General features: G+C 42.7%; 1 protein-coding gene across 3 annotated transcripts in view; it reads right to left on the bottom strand.

Moving 5' to 3' along the window:
* Positions 1 to 19,287, bottom strand: part of tcf4 (transcription factor 4) — a 212,010-nt gene that overhangs the window by 36,852 nt on the left and 155,871 nt on the right. For all 3 annotated transcript variants that reach the window (XM_084572010.1, XM_084572009.1, XM_084572011.1), the window contains 3 exons: positions 2,088 to 2,193; positions 658 to 806; positions 247 to 394 (listed from right to left, as the gene is read on the bottom strand). In XM_084572010.1, the coding sequence (XP_084428136.1) occupies positions 247 to 394; positions 658 to 806; positions 2,088 to 2,193 (403 nt within the window). The remainder of the gene's footprint in view (positions 1 to 246; positions 395 to 657; positions 807 to 2,087; positions 2,194 to 19,287) is intronic.

Genomic DNA, 19,287 nt, shown 5'->3' with positions numbered 1-19,287 from the left:
CGCCATATTAGCGTGCTGATTGGCACTGAACACAGGCTCATGTTAAAATGGATGCTTTGATTTCCATTTAATTGATAACATGAAGCTTTTCTATTCTTTCATTCAACAGGTGTGCACTTTACAGTGACCTACTCCTAGTATGTCCTGTCAACAAGCGTTCATCATTCTCTTAGTTCTAAAGTAGCATTTGAAGCTCAGCGGTGACCTTGTGACTTCTATGCTTTGCTTCAAGAGCACAGGTCTTACCCATGGTGCTCTCTGTGCCGTTCGTGGGGGCGGTGCAAGAGGCGGTGCTGTAGTGACTGGCCCCGCTCCCGCCACCTCCCCCTCTGTGGAAGCTGGACATCGGGGGAAGGCTGGAGCTGATGTCTGCAGACGAGTGTGACGGGTAGCTCTGCAGCGAAACGGACGGAGCAAGATGCAACTTTAACATGATGACTGCTGTGATGACTACTTTCAGCTTACAGACAATAAAACACAACATAGCCAGATAAAGATAACTGGATAAATACAACATGTTGACTTTGGTGTTTAATATATTTGTCTTTACTGATAGATTTAAGTGATGGTTGTTGCTCTTGACAACTCCAAATTACAACCTTCATTCACTGTCAGATGCCGGTGTTTGTATAGGCTACGACTGACAGCTCTACTCACCAGTCTGTCGTGAGGATGAATCCCGCAGTAGGATGAGCTCTGTGCAGGGCCATGGGTTGAGTTCCCGCCCGCCAGCATGCTGCTGTGGTAACCTTGCTGGCTCATACTGCTACTACTGCTGCTCCAGGGATCACCACTGTGGTGACCATCTGACAGAGAGACACAGACATACACAGAGAGGAGAGGTTAGAGCTAAAGCAAGACAAGACATAACACAAAAAGAGCTTCCTCTCTTCTTGTGTGAAAATAGGTATTTACTAAGTAACTAAGGCTTTATGTGCAATAAATAATACATGTTTATGTGTTAATTCATAATTTTTTTTTTAAAATAAAGCACAGCTAGGGGGTAATTCCTACAGAAAACTAACATTCTAAGTGTTTGAGCTGGTAGTAGCCTTAATGTTGCTATGCTATCATGATTACGTTCAAGTCCGTTCGCAGTGTCTTTCTCAGAATCATTCTGCCCTAAAAGCGACACATAGCCTGTGTGCTCACATGCAGGTTAGTAATCTGACCCACTTTATGCAGTAACCTGATTTCAGAAGACATCCATGTAAATGGGACACCTGGTTTTCTTCTCGAGGTAAAAGGACAATAACCCTTTTAACACAGATCTGTGGTGGACGAACCTGACTTGCCATCACTTGCCTATCGATAGGTAGGAAAAAATGCTCCCGCAGTCCAATTAGTGTCGTTAAAAGAAAGAAGAAATTCACCTTTCTTTCAGTCTGAACGCAAATTTAAACAAAAGCATGCAACGACAGCATTTAACTTTAAATGAACATCTTCAAAACCTTTGATAGCACGATGTAACTCTGGTTGATTGAGTATGATCGTCTGCAAGAGGTAGGTAACGCTTTACAGTGCTGTCACGCAACACCAATTATGGGCCTTCAGCTATCCTACAGCTACCCTAGAGAAGGCTGGACTGGCATTTAGTCACTGGTTAGAGCTTTGAGAAATAAAAGGCTGAAAGTCAGACACTGTGTTGACCTCCTCGCCCTTGTAAGTAAAATTAGGTGGTTTGCTTTGCCTTGTGTTGCTCGACTTGCTTTATGTTTGGCTGTGTTGGTTAAGTTGTTTCCAAGGATGACTTCTGATTTTCTTCTCTGTAACAAACTATCTGGTGTGTCACCTTTATGTCTTTTAAAAACAGGGATAAAGGTGCATATTTTCAAACAGTCTCAGATATTTATGATGTTGCACACTCGTAAACAGGAAGCGCTCTGGAGATGCTCAAAATCACACTGGTACCATCCTATCATTAGTTCATTTGTTGACCCCAGTGTCCTGCAAAAGTTCAGTATAATAAAGTATTTATTTCAACAACTATTTATTTGTCTGCTACTCAGTATCCACAGTTACGGACACTGGTTGAGGAACCAAGCGGGAGGATTGACAAGGGACACATTTGTGTGTGCATGCGATACCTGGCATGAAGAAAGAGCTTGGGAAGCCAGTACTGGGAGGTTTGGACGAAGGATAACCCGGTGAGTCCCTGTTGTAGTCGGCTGTACTGGCAGACGGAGCGTACACCTGCAACGAACACAGAGACACGACGTTAAGAAAAAAAATCACAACTTCCATTCTCTCATCTTCCTCTCGGCAGGAATCAGTTTCAGGCAGACGTAGTTTCCAGTAAGGATGACTGACTGATGATGAAGTGACCGTCTGATACTTCAGCATCAAGCCTTCCAACACCTGATTGAACAAACGCACCACTTCCTTGATCTGTTGTTGGTCTTTTAGATTTTCCAAGTGGAAAAAAAACATGACAGCTACTCTAAAAAATCCTTGTCCAACTTCCATAGAGATACATTTCTGAATAATACACGGAGAGGTCTGGCAAGTTTTTATACTACATTTGTGAAAAAAACTATTTTATTTTCCCTTCTAATGTGTGTAGAGAATATATATTTATACATACAGAGTATATAGCCTATAGATTTAAACTTTTAAATAAAAAAGCAGCACAGCAAAAATGTGGCAACACAAGAGACAGCAAGCATAAACCAGCAGCCTGTCCTCACACAAAACAGGTGATGTTTTTTTTTTTGTTTTTTTTTCTCAGCAACACGGCGGCAGCATGAGAACACAATGTCTGAGTTTGGTCATGCCTTCGACTGGGGGTCCCCACAGCATGCCTCTGTGCATGTGTGTGAGTGCATAGCGTGCGAACACTCAGCCATGACGCTAGCTAGGGCTGCATGACGCAAACTCTGGAACAGCTGTTGGAAGTGCTCTTCTTTCTCTCTCTCTCCGTGTCCCCCACTGACTCACATTAAAATGAAAAGCCCCGCTCCACAGCTACACCTAATCTATCTCGATCCTCCACTAAAAGGCATAGATCGTTTCGTTAACTCCGGAGTATTTGCATACGGATGCAACACAGATGTGGTGAAAACAAGTCCGATGATAAAACACAGATGAAATGAAAGGAAAATGAAAAAAAAAAATATTACTTGGGGGTATTATAAAAAGAACATCATCTCACTTCCCACACTCCCTGAGAGAAAAAATTAAAAACAGAAAACAGCTTAAAACTGTTTGTCAGGCAAAAAAAAATTAAATTAAAGAAATAATACACAATTTCTGCACTAAGATCACCAAGCTGAAACACTCTGCATTTACTTCAAATGATCTTTAACAGAATACATCCTATACTCAGACAGATAAAGAGCCTTAAAGGCAGGCCTACAAACTACACAAAGAATTGTGTCCATTTTTTTTTTTTCCAGCAACTACCCAAGTATGCACAGCTGTGAAAAGTATGCAGCTAGAAGAGCTAGACGTTGAAGGAGAGTGGTGGCATTCAGCTCCACATTAGCATAATGTCTTTCCTTAAGCAAGTTCAGTTAGTTCCCTGCTAGTGAATTTTCATCATACGAGAAATGAGCCAAATAAGGGATGGACTGAGGATGGGATGGCCCTTCTTCTTTGACCTCCAACATCTTTCACTTCTGAATACATTCTAGCCTGACGCAGCCAGACTCAGTCTTATCAGAATGCGAGTCTGGTAATACTCCCTTTTGGATTTCCTTACGAGTCAATCAGCAGATACAGGGAAAATCTGAGCCATTTAGCTGTAAACAACTCCACGGTGCTCGGATGACATGTGTTGCTCGTCTGTCCGTCACCACGTGAAGCCCGTCAAAACGGTCTGATTGAGCCAGCGGATCTTTGCTAAAGTATGATCGGTTCCCAACTTTGTGTCGCAAACCAGCTGAGTTGGCAGTACGTCCTTACAGGAGCTAAAACGACCGATCACTGCCAGTTATGCACAGCTAGCTGCTGAAATCTGGGCGCTTCACCTCGACTATGAGCCTTTGCATCCTACAGATTAACATAACAACCTTGTTTGCATAGGGCTATGGAGATGTTTACACAAGGAAAGCATAAATCCCGCTAAATGTATAATGCATGGTTTGATTCCCACCCATCTCAGATGATGATAAATTAACTTGCCATGCAAGAGTGTAACTCCCATTGGCACACTGGAGATTAAATAAAGGAAAGGAAAAATTTATATATTGTTTTAAAGTGTTACAGAATTATCCAACAGATCAGGCATGCATTGGTTTCCATATGACACAGTCTGTTAGATTCCCATTGATATATTACTTGTTATTATATACGGTAACTTAACTGTGAAGGAACACTCCAGTGAGTTTCAAGGGTTTTTCGAATGAATGAATAGCTGCCAGAAATGACTTCCATAAGGAGCAAAAGCTTGCAGGCACACATGCACAGTGCACTGATCAAGGTTTCGGCTCTGTTTACTCCCTGAAAACAAGCACTCACGGAAAGACAACAACAACAACAACAAGCAGTACAACTGAGGAGCAGGGAACACTGGGAACTGTGGGAATCAAATGTTAAGGTCAGGAAACACCCGCCCACATGCACACGGACACAAACACACAACTGCAAGGTGGTCAGATTAGAGAGGTCGGTACCTTCCCACAATGCACCTCCATGAGTTTTAGCACTCACATGCTCCAGTTTCCACACGCACACACACACAGACACACACATAAAGCCACAGTCTGTAGATGTCATTAGAGCTCGACTTCCTCCTCCTCCTCTTCCCCTATGAGAACTGAGTTTGTGCTGTGATCATAAAACCACAGTTATTGACCCAAGACTACACACACACACACACATAGTGAAACACACGCACACACAGAGGCGCACGCAAACACACATGCTTGTTTTGTTCCTGTTGAAAATATTTAGATTTATGTCCCATGCGGTGCAGGCATATTTTCCCACTGAATGTGTTGTTAGACTGGTGACGAAAGGCTGCGATTTGTATGCGTGCATGCCTGTGTGTGTTTGTCTTAGTGTGTGTTACAGACAGACAGGAACAGGTGCAGAGTGTGTTCAAGTCTGAGGAATGCACAGAGACACAATAACAACCTCACTTCCTGCAGTCCGCAACACACACACACACACACAGACACACAGAGACACACAGAAGTATGAGGATTCCCACAGTTAGCTGGCAGTCCTTGAGCCAACGAAAGGAAACATCAACTGTGTAATTGTATCGAAAGTGGACACACCACAATCCCCAGAAAGTATTACCGTCCACAACAGAAGTCAGCGTATGTCTAATCAATAACCTTCATATGAAGATTTCTTTCTCATGGCTCATTTGTATATCTACACAAAAACCAATTACATATCATTATGTGTAATTGGTTGAAGAGTGTGTTCACAATATTTCTAAAAGAGTTTATATAATGAAAATATTTAAGAAGATCAGTGCCCTGATATGAAGAGCCAACGAGCAATCTGTCTCTCTGTGTACATAATATAACCAGCACTGTAGAGTTATGACCTGGACCGCAGCAGAAACAGCAATCAGTCAAATGTTTTAGCGCCGTGATGGAAGCAGCTGAGCTGGATCGCCTTCGCTATGCGACAAGAGGAATCCTCCTCTTGAGTCCTGTTAGTTTGAGTTGCGCTAGAACTCAGCTGAAACATTTCTGTTGTGTACACTCACTTGAAAACTGATACAACATTCTAATGTAACAGCTGAGCACTAAATCTTAGCTTCACGAAGGTTTTTTAGCAGTTGTTTTAAAAAAACAACGAGCTGTTGATTCAACTGTGTTTTCATTGTGGAGGCTGTGGTTTGTAGTGCTATTGAACTGTACTGCGTTGATTATTATTCAGTTTTAGTCAATGGGCTAGGTTACAGTTTAACAGCACCACGAGCTACATCCTCCAATATGATCATCCAGTTGGAATACCACCGTTCTGACGCTGTTTCAACGAAAACATTAGCACAGTCATAAAGGGGGATTTAGTGCAAGATTGTTATATTAGAATGTGTTTGTTTTCACCGGTGTAGCCAATGAACTGGCAAGTAGTGGCTGTACATGATCCAAATCGGTATTGTAAAACTACAATCTGTGTGGAAACATCAAATCAGAGCCCCAATAAACCACAATGAAACACCTACTTTATCAGATCCTGACAGAAATCAATCAAACAAACTCAATGCCATTACCGTTATACCGCTACAGAAACAAAAGACACCGGTGTACCCACTTGTTGTGCTCTGTGACAGAGAATAGAACCAGTGGTTATCTGTGCAATGGCAGAATTACAATATAACGGGAATCTAGTTATAATTAGCATGTTGAGTTAAGGACAGAAATTTTGTGAGTGACCACCAAAATCTAATTAATTCATCCTTGAGTTCAAACGAACTCTTCTGCCAAACGTTCCCAAGATAAAACATACTCAAAAAATGCACAAGGATGTACACATTTCTACATGCATCCAACCTAAACACATAATGCCTCTGACCACAAAAAACAACACAATCAGTGTGGGGGAGACTGGGCGCCCCCCTAATATAATGCTAAATCTCTGACAACACCAGATCTCTGTACCACAGTAAGAAGACAATCTGGATTTGCTGAAAAAACAAAAAACAAAACAATAAAACCAATTCATAGTATTAAAGACACAAACTAGTTCAACCTGCCTAGTTTTATGACAAGGACAGATACTCCTAACAGAAACCAGTTGAGCACATCGTGTAAAATCATGATCTATGGCACAGACGAGCTCCTGATAGAATTCAGTAGAAGTGGTTTAGTAATGCCCGACAGATTCGGAGAATCTTCACAGGACACGAAACATCGCAGATTTCATCAAAGCCCCCTTCTGAGTCGCTCCCGGCAACAGCGGCAGAAAATAAAGCCACATTCCACTGAAAACCGGTTCCTCATGGAGCTGACAACACGTGCTCACATGCAGAAAATGTATCGAGAGCGACCAGCTGTGCAACTCGCTGACCTGAAGTGAAGGTGGGAGGACGACGGAGACAATGTTTAAACTCGTAATTAGCGTTTGAACTCGGCGCACTGATGAATCTCAACACATCTAATCGAACAGAGAAAAAGGGGCTTCCTCAGCAGCACATTGTTACATCGAAGTAGATGGAAAAATGAAACCAATAAAGCTACTTAATTCATTTCTAATTCAATGTAATGTAAAGCCAGTTACTAGAAGCAAAGTAATAGCATATAATAAATAACAATAAGTGTTGTTTTTCTTTCTAATGTGCAGATAACGGAAGATGCAACGTAAGAAGCAGCGTTGTGACTGAGGGTTAAGAACAGAACTTTCTCCACTGCGTTTCAGTTCTAACTTGCTGACAGTGACGGGAATGCTGGTGGGCCCTGCAGGATATTCTTAGAAAGACAGAGTGGAAAAACAATAAACAGGACCAAATGAAAGGGAGAAAGTTGGATGCAGATTAAAACAAAAGGGCAAGCGGAAACAAGAGAGAGATATTTGCAGGGAGGGTAAAGAGAAAGGAAGAAAATGGAGGCTTTCTGTCTTTGCTCCGTGTTTGCTTCTTCTGCCAGTTATTGTCTCCAAATGTGGGGAGCATCTGTTCCACCTCCCCGCTTCAACCTCTGACTGTGACTGAAAAAGGAGAGAAGGCTGAAAAAGCTCCTCCTGCTCTTCCTCATCTTCTTCCTCGTTGTTTTTGGTAAAAGTCAAGTCGGTCGTTGTAAATCATCTGGAGAGCCGAAATGGACACACCTAAACTTGCTGTGCCACAGTAGATTCTCGTATATAGTTGATATATATATAAGTAAGTACGGTGGACTAGCGGCGGTGCTAGATGAAAAGTCAGTGGATCACCAGATCACAAATCCTTCAAATTCCTCCTCCGGGGACTTTGAACATCAGCGGTAAATTCCACGGCCATCCATCAGAGAGATGTTAACAGTTGTCAGACTAAGTGGTGGACTGAAAGTGTCCATGTGGATGAGCGTGACATACAATCTCCCCATGTCTGTAAGAGCCAGTGCAGACACCTGTGTGGACGTCCACGTGCGACTAAAAACGCAACACCATGCGGTCTGTCAGCACCAGGAAGGTAAACTTGATGTTTCCATTCCCTGGCTCTTCTTTCAGTAAGCACACAGGCACAATTTTTACTTATTTGACTTTCTGAAGTTTAGCCATAATAAAGGAGATGTTCTTCTGAAGGTTGCCTCCATGCTCTCCAGTCAATGAATGCATATTGTTGTAGTATGTATAGAGGATAAATAGCCAAAGGCAGGAATAATGAGTTGGCCAAGAACATCAATCACAAAATTAGGAAAGAAATAATAATAATAATGTTATTTTTTTTTGTCTCCATCTTCCATATGTGCACATCTTTATCATCCTTGTTGAAGATGATGTTTAGCAGCGAACTACCAACAACATTTGACCTAACAGCCGGGTCCTCTCAAGGCGTTCAGATCAATAAAGTTGTCTGAAGCAGCCTCATATTAAAAGACAGAGCCACAAAACGGCACAATGTACACAAGAGGTAAAAGGGGATGACGTTTGGAGACAGAAACAAAGGAAAGTCAAGAGTTAGCTGAGGAGGACGCCTTCTTATTTAGCGCTCCAAGCCTGAACTACACTGATGATTCTGTCCTCAGCGAGACACAAGACAAAACAAATTAGCATTTTGCTAAGTAAAAAACTATGTTCCTGGCTAGTTTCACTCCTCTCTCTCTCTCTCTGTGTCACACACATACACACACACACAGTTAACCATGCTTCATCCAAAGCAGATGTGCTGGAATGTGAACACTCAAAGGAGCAGTCACGAAACCTCTTGACAGACACACACACACACACAGAGTGCAGATATTCTCTCTCACACACACCCTCTCTGCTTCGCAAAAAAATGCACACATGCAAACACACACAAACACACACACACACACAGTCGGCTGCACCTGTGCCTTTCCAGTATTTTTTTCTCTCTCTCTCTCTCTCTCTCTCTCTTTGTTTCACTCTCTCCCTCCTCCTCACTGCCCTCTGCCTCTCATTTCTAACAGGCTGGTTTCACTTTCATCCCTTCTTTATTCACCTTCACACAAACAGTTTAACGCTGCAGGAACCGGGACCAAGGGAGGAGATATGAAGAGAAAGCAACAAATAAAAAACAATCCAAACTACATGAACAGTCAGTGAAGTCTCTCATCATTTCCCAAAGTCAAGATTTGCTGTTTTTTTAAGAGTGGGATTACTTCAAACAAAGCACCAGGCACATACATCCATCTATACCTCTACTGTACCTATTTCCTCATCCCGTCACCCCCACCTTCATTTACCACTCACGCCACTGCGCTCTGAGCCCATCCAGAGGCAGACGTGGGAAAAGGAATCAAACGCACCGCGGACGGATCAAACATTATTTTTTTTTTTTGGATAGGTGGGGGTCTGTTTTTTAGATGTATTTTTATAGCGGAGATCTGAGCCGCGGCCTCGGAATCCTCTGAAGGTTAATTATGTTCCTGATTCAAAACACATGGAGGGAAAAATTGTGTGTGTGTGTGTGTGTGTGAGTGAGAAAGCGGAAGGAAATCCCACCCACCACCTCCGAGCCGAGCCCTTTATTCTACCAACCTGCAATTGCACTAATGCGAACCAGATGCACACACACGCATGCACACGCGCGCGCGGAGTTTTGAGCACGGCCGCCTAATTGACTCCATATGATGCAGTGTGGAGGGAGGGAGAGAGAGAGAGAGAGATGATGAAAGAGAGAGAGATGAACAGAGAAAGTAAGGAAAGAAAGAGTAGAAAAGGATAATGGAAAAATACAAATTGAAATAAAAAAATAAACGAATAAGAAAAATGAATGACGGATACTAAAATAAAACAGAAAGATATTAAAAAAGAGAAATAAATTAGGAAAGACTAAATGCAAGACGGAGAACTGAAATTCAATTTGACAGCACAGCAAAGGAAAGAAAAACAGAATAAATGAGAATAAGGAGGAAAAAGATTTTCAAAACTTTTTTAATATTTTGAAAGCCATCAAAAAACAATTGCAATTTCACAGGCGCGGGCAGAAAGAGAGAAAGGATTGATCGGAGGAGGACTGCCTTAAAGAGAGAGAGCGAGAGAGAGAGAGAGAAAGAGCGCGCACACACACATCTGCAAAAATACTTGGGTGTAATTGAAAACATGCAGAGCCTCCACACACTCGCAGCGAGTTTCATGGACCAAAACACATTCTTCAACTCGCTTGTAACACACACACACTAACACACACACACACACCCGCTCACTCATTCACAATCTCACACGCTCCCTGCGGAGCTCCGGCTTCCTGTGGCTTGATTAGAGCCCCCTATGTGAAGACAAGTGGACTCAGCGTGTGTGTGTGTGTGTGTGAGCTTTAGCGTGGTGCACCTGTGACTGAAGGGGGGGTCGGGTTACTCAGACAGAAAACACTAGGGGGCCGGACAAGAGACAGGGAGCGAGAGAGGTGTGTGACACATGAGCGAGCGTGAGCGGCTGTGAAATATTTTTTTTGCATTCCAAAAAAGTGTGTGTGTGTGACCGGAGAATGAGGAGTGCGTAAGTGAGAACAGGAAACGGATAAATTGGCGAGTGTGTGTGTAGAACACTTCAAGGAGGAAAATGGCAATTCATGGTTTCCTCTCTCTCTCTCTCTCTCACACACACACACACACACACACACACACACACATTAGTTTTTCTTTGATTCTAACACAATCTATTGCTCCTCTCCTCTCCTCTCTCAGGCGGCAGACTGTTTATCTATTATTTACTGGCGTTCTCCCTCAGCAGTAACCCAGTTAGCAGCTCTTCTCCTCTTCAGCTTCAGTCGCAGGAGCTTCGCTGCAGCGACGCGGCGGCCGCATTTCCCCGAGCTTTCCTTCGCACTCGAGTTGTTGACCCCGGCCTGCAACTGTCGGATGGTGAGTCAAACTGCTGAATCAGCCCCTCCGCATCACATCCAACGGACAGGGTGTTTACGCTTCTGTTCGCCACTCCTAGTCACAGGCTTGTTTGGAAAAAAGAAAACTAGGTAAAGACAAAAAAAAAAAAAGGACAGAGGGGGGAAAAAGAGCTGGAAATAAGCAAAACGCCAAATAAACAAATCAGTAAAAAGAAAATCAAATAAACTGAAAAAGAGAAAGAAAAAGAGAAGCAGACTGTCCGGTTGTGTGGCATGTTTACACTGTGGCCGGTAGATGAATTCAACATGGCGCCTGGTCTTGCCAGGAGCCACAGCATCAAAGAGTCAGACAGCCAGTGAAATCACAGCGCTTTAATTGACCACTAATTACACCCAATTAGCTCCGAGACTGTGCGTGTGTGTCGTCAGGGCTCTTGTCGATACGCAGTATCAATATAGGCCGAGTGTATATACAGTATATGAGTCTATATTCAACTATAGCGTATCTTTTCATCAGAATCGAAAATAGGTTTTCGGCAGATGTGAAATGACTTTAACCCGTTCAAGTTTCCCCTTTCATTTTCCAAACATTTCCGCTTCCTCCCAAGTCCATCCATTCATTCTAACAAACGGCGCGTTGGCTTCATGGCCAAGTGCCCCCGCAACCATGCCTGGTCTGTACTGACCTGCAGTCCACACGAAAATCATTTATTAAGACGAGAAACATCTAAAAGCACCAAGTCTTATAAATTTTTTTTGGCTTTTTTGTTTTGACGAGAACTTACAAAGCCCCTCCCATCACACCTGCTGAAGCTTTTAACTCCTTCAGAATGGTCCTAGGTGTGTTGGGAGCCTCCATCACTGGTCTCTGATTCACACATCTGCCTTCCTTCTGTAATGATGGATTTAACTGAACTCTAGGGCTAGGGTTATTATTTTTTTCTTCTTATTACCCCTGACTTCAACTTTTGAACAACATGTTCTCTACGTTGCTGTGTTCTTTCGTCTTCATGGTGCAATCGTAGCCAGGAATACCGATTAACCAGCGGCTGGACGCAGGTGTCTTCATACTACAACCACACATTCACTGCACTTAGGTTCACTAACTGTGAGACTGTTATTCTTATGCAGTCACTTATTCTACATTCAATACTTTTAATTCATTGACATAACATTGTAGCAGTCAGTTTTCATCTAGATAGTAAGTAGTTTTTTAAGAGCTTTCGTTTTTCTTTTTGTAAAATCTAAACTGCATTGGCCGTGACTCTTTTATAAAGCAATGAAAGGGGAAGAACACCTTCTATAGGCGCTGTACAGTTTATCTTTTGCTTAATAATTGTTGAAATGGATTAATCAACTAACAGTTTCAGCTCTGGAGTCAATACACAGATCCTACGCCTCCTAGACACTGTCTAACAACCACAGGAGACGACAGAGGGCTAAAACAAATTCAGAAAGTGATCATCTGAACCTAACTCCATAAATCAATAGTTTCCTGATCTAAGCTCAACACTGCTGCTCATCAGTTTACTGATCTGTTTGTTTCAGTTTCACATTTCCTCCATACTGATGAGTCCCTGAAATGCATTACGTTAATCTTCTGTGTGTGTATGTGTGTGTATGATAGCACAACCTTTCACATCTCCTTTCCCAGGAAATTGAGTAGGCTCTTCTCATCTCTCTCTCTCTCTCACACACACACACACACACACACGCAGGATGATTTCAGTGATGAGGGAATATGGAAGCTCAAAGCAAACATAATGTGGCTTTATAATGTCCCCCCTGACACAGGAAATAGCCAGAGGTCTGGGAGTGAGTGTGTGAGTGTGACTGAATGGAGAAATACCCATCAGAGGGAGGAAATAACGAATCGCACTGCGGCTTTTCGGCGCACAGAGGGCTCCATGGCGACGCACGCGCGCTCCTGCACACATGCGCACACATACACACGTCGGCATGCTATGAAAACGACATATTTTTCAACAATTTCCCAGTGAGAGCAATGTCTTTCAGTAGGAAGGTTTCGAAGTTAAGGTAAGGGAAGCGATTAAATAAACGTCTCTGATAAATTTCTGTTCAGTTTAAAACTAAAATCTTTTGGCCGCATGTTGCCAGAAGACAAAACTTAGTTCAAGGCTTAAAAAGGAGCATTTCTATGCACAGTCTTGAACGCTTAATCACTGACCTCCTTTGCTCTGAAAACAGCAAAAGCAACATGACACACACGTCTAACAAAAGAAACGTGATGTGGAGTTTCCAGCTTTCAGACTGCTGACACTTAGCATCCACGTCAAAGGAACTATGATTAATCCAGCTGCTTTTTCAGGTAGGTGCCACTCATTTACGTACGTACCAATGCCAAAGATCCGGCAGTTACAGGTTGTTGATTCTAGATTACGCGTGTCGTCTGTGGTGGACGTCATTCTGCTTTTATGTCGGATACGCTTTAGTCAAATGTGTAGCATACATGACGGACACCACGGATCAAAACAAAAGAGAAGACATGGGCACTAAAACCAACACAATGTGGCTGATGAATTATATTTACCTTATCTATATAATATAGATAGACCTTCATGGTTGACATGGAGCATGATAAAAGACTCACTCCACTACAACCCTTTGCTTTTCTTAATCATCTTATTTAATTAGCATGCTTTAAGGAAATACCTCCTAATCTTTCTTTTTCACATGGTTATAGGAATCAGAGTTGAGTATTCAAGGCTAGAAGAATACTGCCTGACACACAGAGCATCTGTGTGTCAGCTTTGTGCAGATTCTGTCTTGGTTGAAATATACTTGGAATTGCAAAATACTTTTCAAGTTTCGCAATTTTGCACAACCACTTGTTGAGCAGTGAACCGAGGACCTTTGGGCCCCTGGGGGTCTGACGCTGTTGTCTGGGCCCTTTTTAGGTTCAGGATTTCACTCACTTTACTGTAAAATCCACCCAGGTCTGACAGTGTCGGGCCCAATTTATGATTTTTATTCTTTTAAAGATTTAAATATTATCTATAAATGGTCAAAAGGATTGTTAGAAGATCATTCAAAATGACATTTCTAGATGTTCCTAACTTTGCTGCTACTTTATTAATAACACTAATAATGGTTGCATATGCCACGGCAGAGATGTTGTTTTTCCTCAAACTTTATTTTGCGCATAAATGTGTGTGTGTGTGTGTGTGTGTGTCTGCATGCTTTCTCCATCTGTTTAAGTGACTAACAAGGCGGTTTGCATGTGTGTACACAAAGTTTCTGTGGGTGTATTTGTGTGTGTGTGTGTGTGTGTGCGTTGGCATGCAAGTTTTCAGTCCGGAGAACAAAAACATTTCTCCACAGGTGTCTGCTCTTTACAAGGCTCTTCCACACTCATTTTATTAGCCGCCCATTTTCCTTTCAACCACCGGGATGCTTTTTTTTTTTTTTTTTTCTTCACCACACCAACGTTTTTTTTTTTCCCCCTTCTCTTTTTTCGCCAATTTCCTTTGATTTAATTACTGCCACATGCTGCCGACTGCCAGTGATAGTTAGCGAGAGAGCCGCCTCGACCCCATTCAGCCTGTCATGGCAGAGTCTTGAAGACACAGAAAACACATGGAAATAACACACACACACACACACACACACACGACGGCCCGGTTAAGATGACAGATGCACAAACAGCTCTGGATTTATATACATCTAAGAAGTCAAAGTGAATTCTATTTTGAGTCCTAAAACCAAGCGCAGTCACCGGTCAATAAACAGCTCTGACGCCAAGCTGCTGCTAAAACCACAACGCTTCATTTTACAGTTTTATTTCTGCACCATTGCAATGATTCTGAAAGCCCACGGAGGGTAAGACAAAACGCCACCGAGCGTAAATAATCTCTTTATCCAACATGTCAACCTCCTCGAGCTGATTCACAGCCTTGTTTAAAGGCGCTAGAGCAGGGTGGATGACGGGCGAAGCAAGGAGCAGAATCCTTCGCGGCTTGTGCGACTTCGTACGTCTTGCTGTTAAATATGAGGAAAACGTGGTGTACTAAGTGAGAACGAAAACTAAGAAAGAAAGAAGGAGAGGAAAACGAAAGAAGCCATTCTCTTTGTTTCAGGAGGTAACAGGAAGGTAGAGGAGATGACAAGAACTTGGTGTTGAGCCATTTGGCTGTCTGACAGCTCATTAAGAGGTTTTATAAATAATCAATTGATGAAGTAATTAACAGCAGACTCTAAAGTTTCACTCGCACACTTACATACACAGACTCACAAAAAAAAAGGGGGGGGGGGGAGTGTGTACACCTACTATATTTATGACAGCGGAACGCATCCCTGAGAGACTGTGGGACTACATATTCTATTTATTTTACCCAAAGCAGTTTACAGTGTGCCTCTCTGCGATTAATGGACAACATACTCCACCTCCTGAGCCTCAGTTGCCCCGACCTCATTACCTCGGCTACGCTGTAAGGCGAAGCAAAATCAAATCTCATTTTTTTTTTAATGCTTAGGGATGATTCGCAATTTTAATAGCTATATTTCTGCAAAATAAAGAGGGCAAAACATTTTATAGGGCTTTAACTTGAAGTAGCTGAGCAAGCACTGAACAAAAATAGATACAGATAGATATATAATAAGAGCGTTGTAATCAGTTTGAGCAGAAGAGTCCGTGTATTTATTTGTTATTTCCTGCTGCTGCGTCAAAGCTTAGCTTTGCAGACAGCTGGTTGGCATGAAGAACTGTAGCTACACTGTTTGATAATTGGCAAGGACAGACTAAGAAGAGTCTCCCCTAACCAGTCACTGCCTCATCCTTAGGCACGATCTATTTTCTTTCAGTTTGACATATATTTGCAAAAATCCAATTCAACGTGTCAAGCAGGACGCTTATCTGAACTAGTACCAACCTGTTGCCTAACAGGACACAGCACTGGAGTTCATTACACCAGGAGAATGTCAAATTATAATATTTGCCAGTTAAACATCAACCGCAATTCAGACCGTAAGCTGTCTATTCAACACTGATTGGTAATTGATCCCTGATGTGGTTCCATCTTTCCATATCAACAACTCCGAAAATCCAATGAGTAAATGGAACATCAAAAAACGAGTGCGAGCAATCAGCTCGTCTTTCTTTCTTGGCACTTTGCTGTAAATAAACCGCTGCGAGGAGAAATCCAGCCTCACGCCAGTCCATGTGCCATCTCCGGGGAGCAGTTTGCAGGTTATCTCATTAAGCACTTCAACCAGAATGCCGCTTCACTTATCGGAATTAATAGTTTTTAAAGGTTAAAAAATGTGATGGGATTCCAAGCAGAGAAGACACAAGTTGTTGTGTTGTAACCACCGAACATCAGGTTTCTTTACAAAGGCCAACCAAAAACCTGCTATTAATAAGAAAATAATATGCAGATGAAGAAAACTGAGAAAACGCCAAAACAAAAGCTCAGAACTAAAGAAGAAGAAAAAAGAAGGTGACAAAGACGGACATATAGAGAGTGGCGAGCGTTTTCATTGGTTGTTTGCTGCCACCATGACAAACGCGCTCGTCACACGCACACATACAAACGTGTTCCCTCAGCTGGCACGGTGGCAGCTAGCCTGACAGCCAATCAAAATGCCCGTTGCAGGGCATGCGGCCAATAAGACCTCTGCTCTTCGCGGCAGCCAAGCTGTCAGGGTGAGAACGAGTGTGTAGGAGGCGGAGAGAGCGTGTGTGTAACTACACACACACGCGCGCTTATACCTCTGATCACGCTGTCAGTCACTCCTCTGTGCTGTTTAGAATGTCGTTTTACTCATTTAATCCATTCAGTTCTGTTTCTATTTCATATACAAAAGATGGCTTTTGCATTTATAGATGCAGAGGATTCGTTTGCTGTGAAGTGTATTTCTGTATCTTATTTTTTTCCTGTTGAACTTCTGTGCAGATCCAGTTTGGTTTTTTGTTACTTGGTGTTGATGAACACTGAACCCGCTCCCACAAATAAAGCTCCATAAATAAATAATCACTGAGTAAATAAATGGAACCGATGACACACACGAAGGTCATGAGCTAAACACATGTGCGTCACCTTGGATACACTCGGGACGTCCGGCCTGCTGAGATGCGGTAAACAACAAACTCTGCTGCAAAATACTGACAGATGTACAAAAACGGAACAGAAAAAAAAGCTTATTTGAGTTTTCTTTTAAAACTGCACTCTGTTGTGAAACAAATAAAATCTAAACATATGTGGTGAAACTTTGCATGGCTATGGTGTGTGTGTTTTTTATCCTGGTCTGTCCTGACTGTCTGCTTTACCTCCTCTAAAATGGCTGCCGTGGCATTTTAATCAGATCTGTGTATTCCAAGTCAGAAAGTTGGGAGCGCTGCAACACGACCAACGTCACCAGAGCGCTAGGTCGCGGGGACTTGGTTGCCGAGGCAACGTGCCGGCAGGCACCTTAGCCGAGCCAAAAGCTAAGATGGCTGCCATGGCATGTTAATTATTGAAGAGGGTGCAGAAGGAGAGTCGGGAGCAGCGAGCGCGGCTGTCGGTGGGATGCTGGGTCACAGCGATCCCGTCGCCATGGCGATGCAAGCTGGCGACGGGCACCTAGGTCTTGTTTCGACGAAGCATGGTAACGGAGCGTCGCGCGCATGCACCGACCCGAACCCACCTCTAAGATGGCGGCCGCAGGAAGTGAGTGACAACCGTACACACTAGAGTCAGGACTCAGGACTCACTTAAAACCAAACTGCAGTTAATCCAATTACTCTGATTGGTCAAAATGATAACAATTGCTGAAAGTTTGAGTTTCCAACATTTCCAACAACAGAATCAATCATATGTAAGTTTAATATTGGGAGGCAGTAAATCCTAAGTACATTCAGTATGTTAGATTTAGAGAATTCTCCACATTGCCAGTGCAAAATGATGACACCTATTGATAACCTATGATGATATGGATGAGGCTAACTCAGCGTGCTTTAAATTCAGCCATTCCCTCACTTAGCTTGACTCATTTACATTCTGCAGACGCTCCCGCAGCCTTTTAAAACAAACAACAGAGTGAGCTTCAGCTACTAATGTAGTCCTTAAGGGTCAGAGAGCCATTTTCATTTTTAATCATCCAAATAAAAACATGTCCGGCTCAGAGTCAGCGCGTGCTTAAAATCTGTAAAATACACCTGTTCCCGTTTTTTTTTTCTTCTCGTCATTATTATTTTACAGTAAAAGCTCCACGCAGCAGCACTGACAGTGAGAGAGCGGCAGAGCACTAAACACAGCAACATACATTACCACACTTAATCCTTCATCTTTGTCATTTTGGGTTTGCAGGGATTTTAACCCTTGACCTTTTCATGTTGAAAGAGGCTGCACAGCCATTAGACCATCCAGCTGCAGAGTTACATTACCGGATCTCTTCATACCATGCTTATAGCATGTTCATGAATAATTTTGAAGGTTTTTTTTTTATGGGTTTCATGGTGCTGAAGGAGACCAAAGACAGAAAAAAACCCAAGGACTGCCGGCTGCAAGTCTGGTGAGCTGATGACCTCTTATCTCATGAAGTAAGTGTTAAAAACTGTGCTATTTTTTAAGTCCAAAAACCCATACAGATGGTAAGATCTCCTAACACAATAACTATGATAAATGAACTGTGACAGCAAGTTTATGCTGAATAAATCACAAAAGATAAGCCTTATCTTTCTGCATGGATAGGATTGGATTATTTGTTTTATATAACACTCTCTGTCATTAAGCTACAAAGAATACCCTTTAAAATCTAATTAAGAGAGCTGAAAACATGAAAATGAAATGATCCACCACAATACAATTATGAGTAATGCAGTCAAGAAAAGTGAACACAGAGAACACAGTGTCCCACAGACGGTACGGTTGGTAAATGGAAAATGCTTTCTGAATTTGTTTCTATCATCTGATCTAAATTTGTACATCCTTTTTAGCAAACTTTTTTTTATCACAATCCAGCAGTTTCGACCACTTTACTTCTGTTTGATCCTGCTTCAAAGCCAGAAAGACGGAAATTCGAGCCGATGTAAAGAATATTTCGGGGGGGGGGGGAAGTAGCAACACTAAATCAGTAAATAGAAGCCAGAGGATGCGGAGCGCCCGCCGCTCGTTTCTCCAGCGATGTTGCGGCGTCAGAGGCCGTTCCAAGAGCCTGACAGCTTAAATCAAGCGCACCTTAAGCGGTTCAAATGAAGCGGACGGTCCCTCTGAACATCTGATTCTGATCCCGCTCAGCCTGGTGATCCATAAAAATGTTAATAAGGATTAGAGTACCGGGCCTCCTGTGTGGACTGACTCACCGCACTCAGGTCCTGTCTCTGCGGGGCTTGAAAACCTGCCTGTCTGCTGAGAGTCATCTTATTTATCCATCCATCTGGG

This window comes from Chelon labrosus (assembly GCF_963514085.1).
Source record: "Chelon labrosus genome assembly, chromosome: 22".
Taxonomy (NCBI): Eukaryota; Metazoa; Chordata; class Actinopteri; order Mugiliformes; family Mugilidae; genus Chelon; species Chelon labrosus.
Note: the sequence above shows the minus strand (reverse complement) of the source record. Positions and strands in the feature narration are given on the sequence as shown.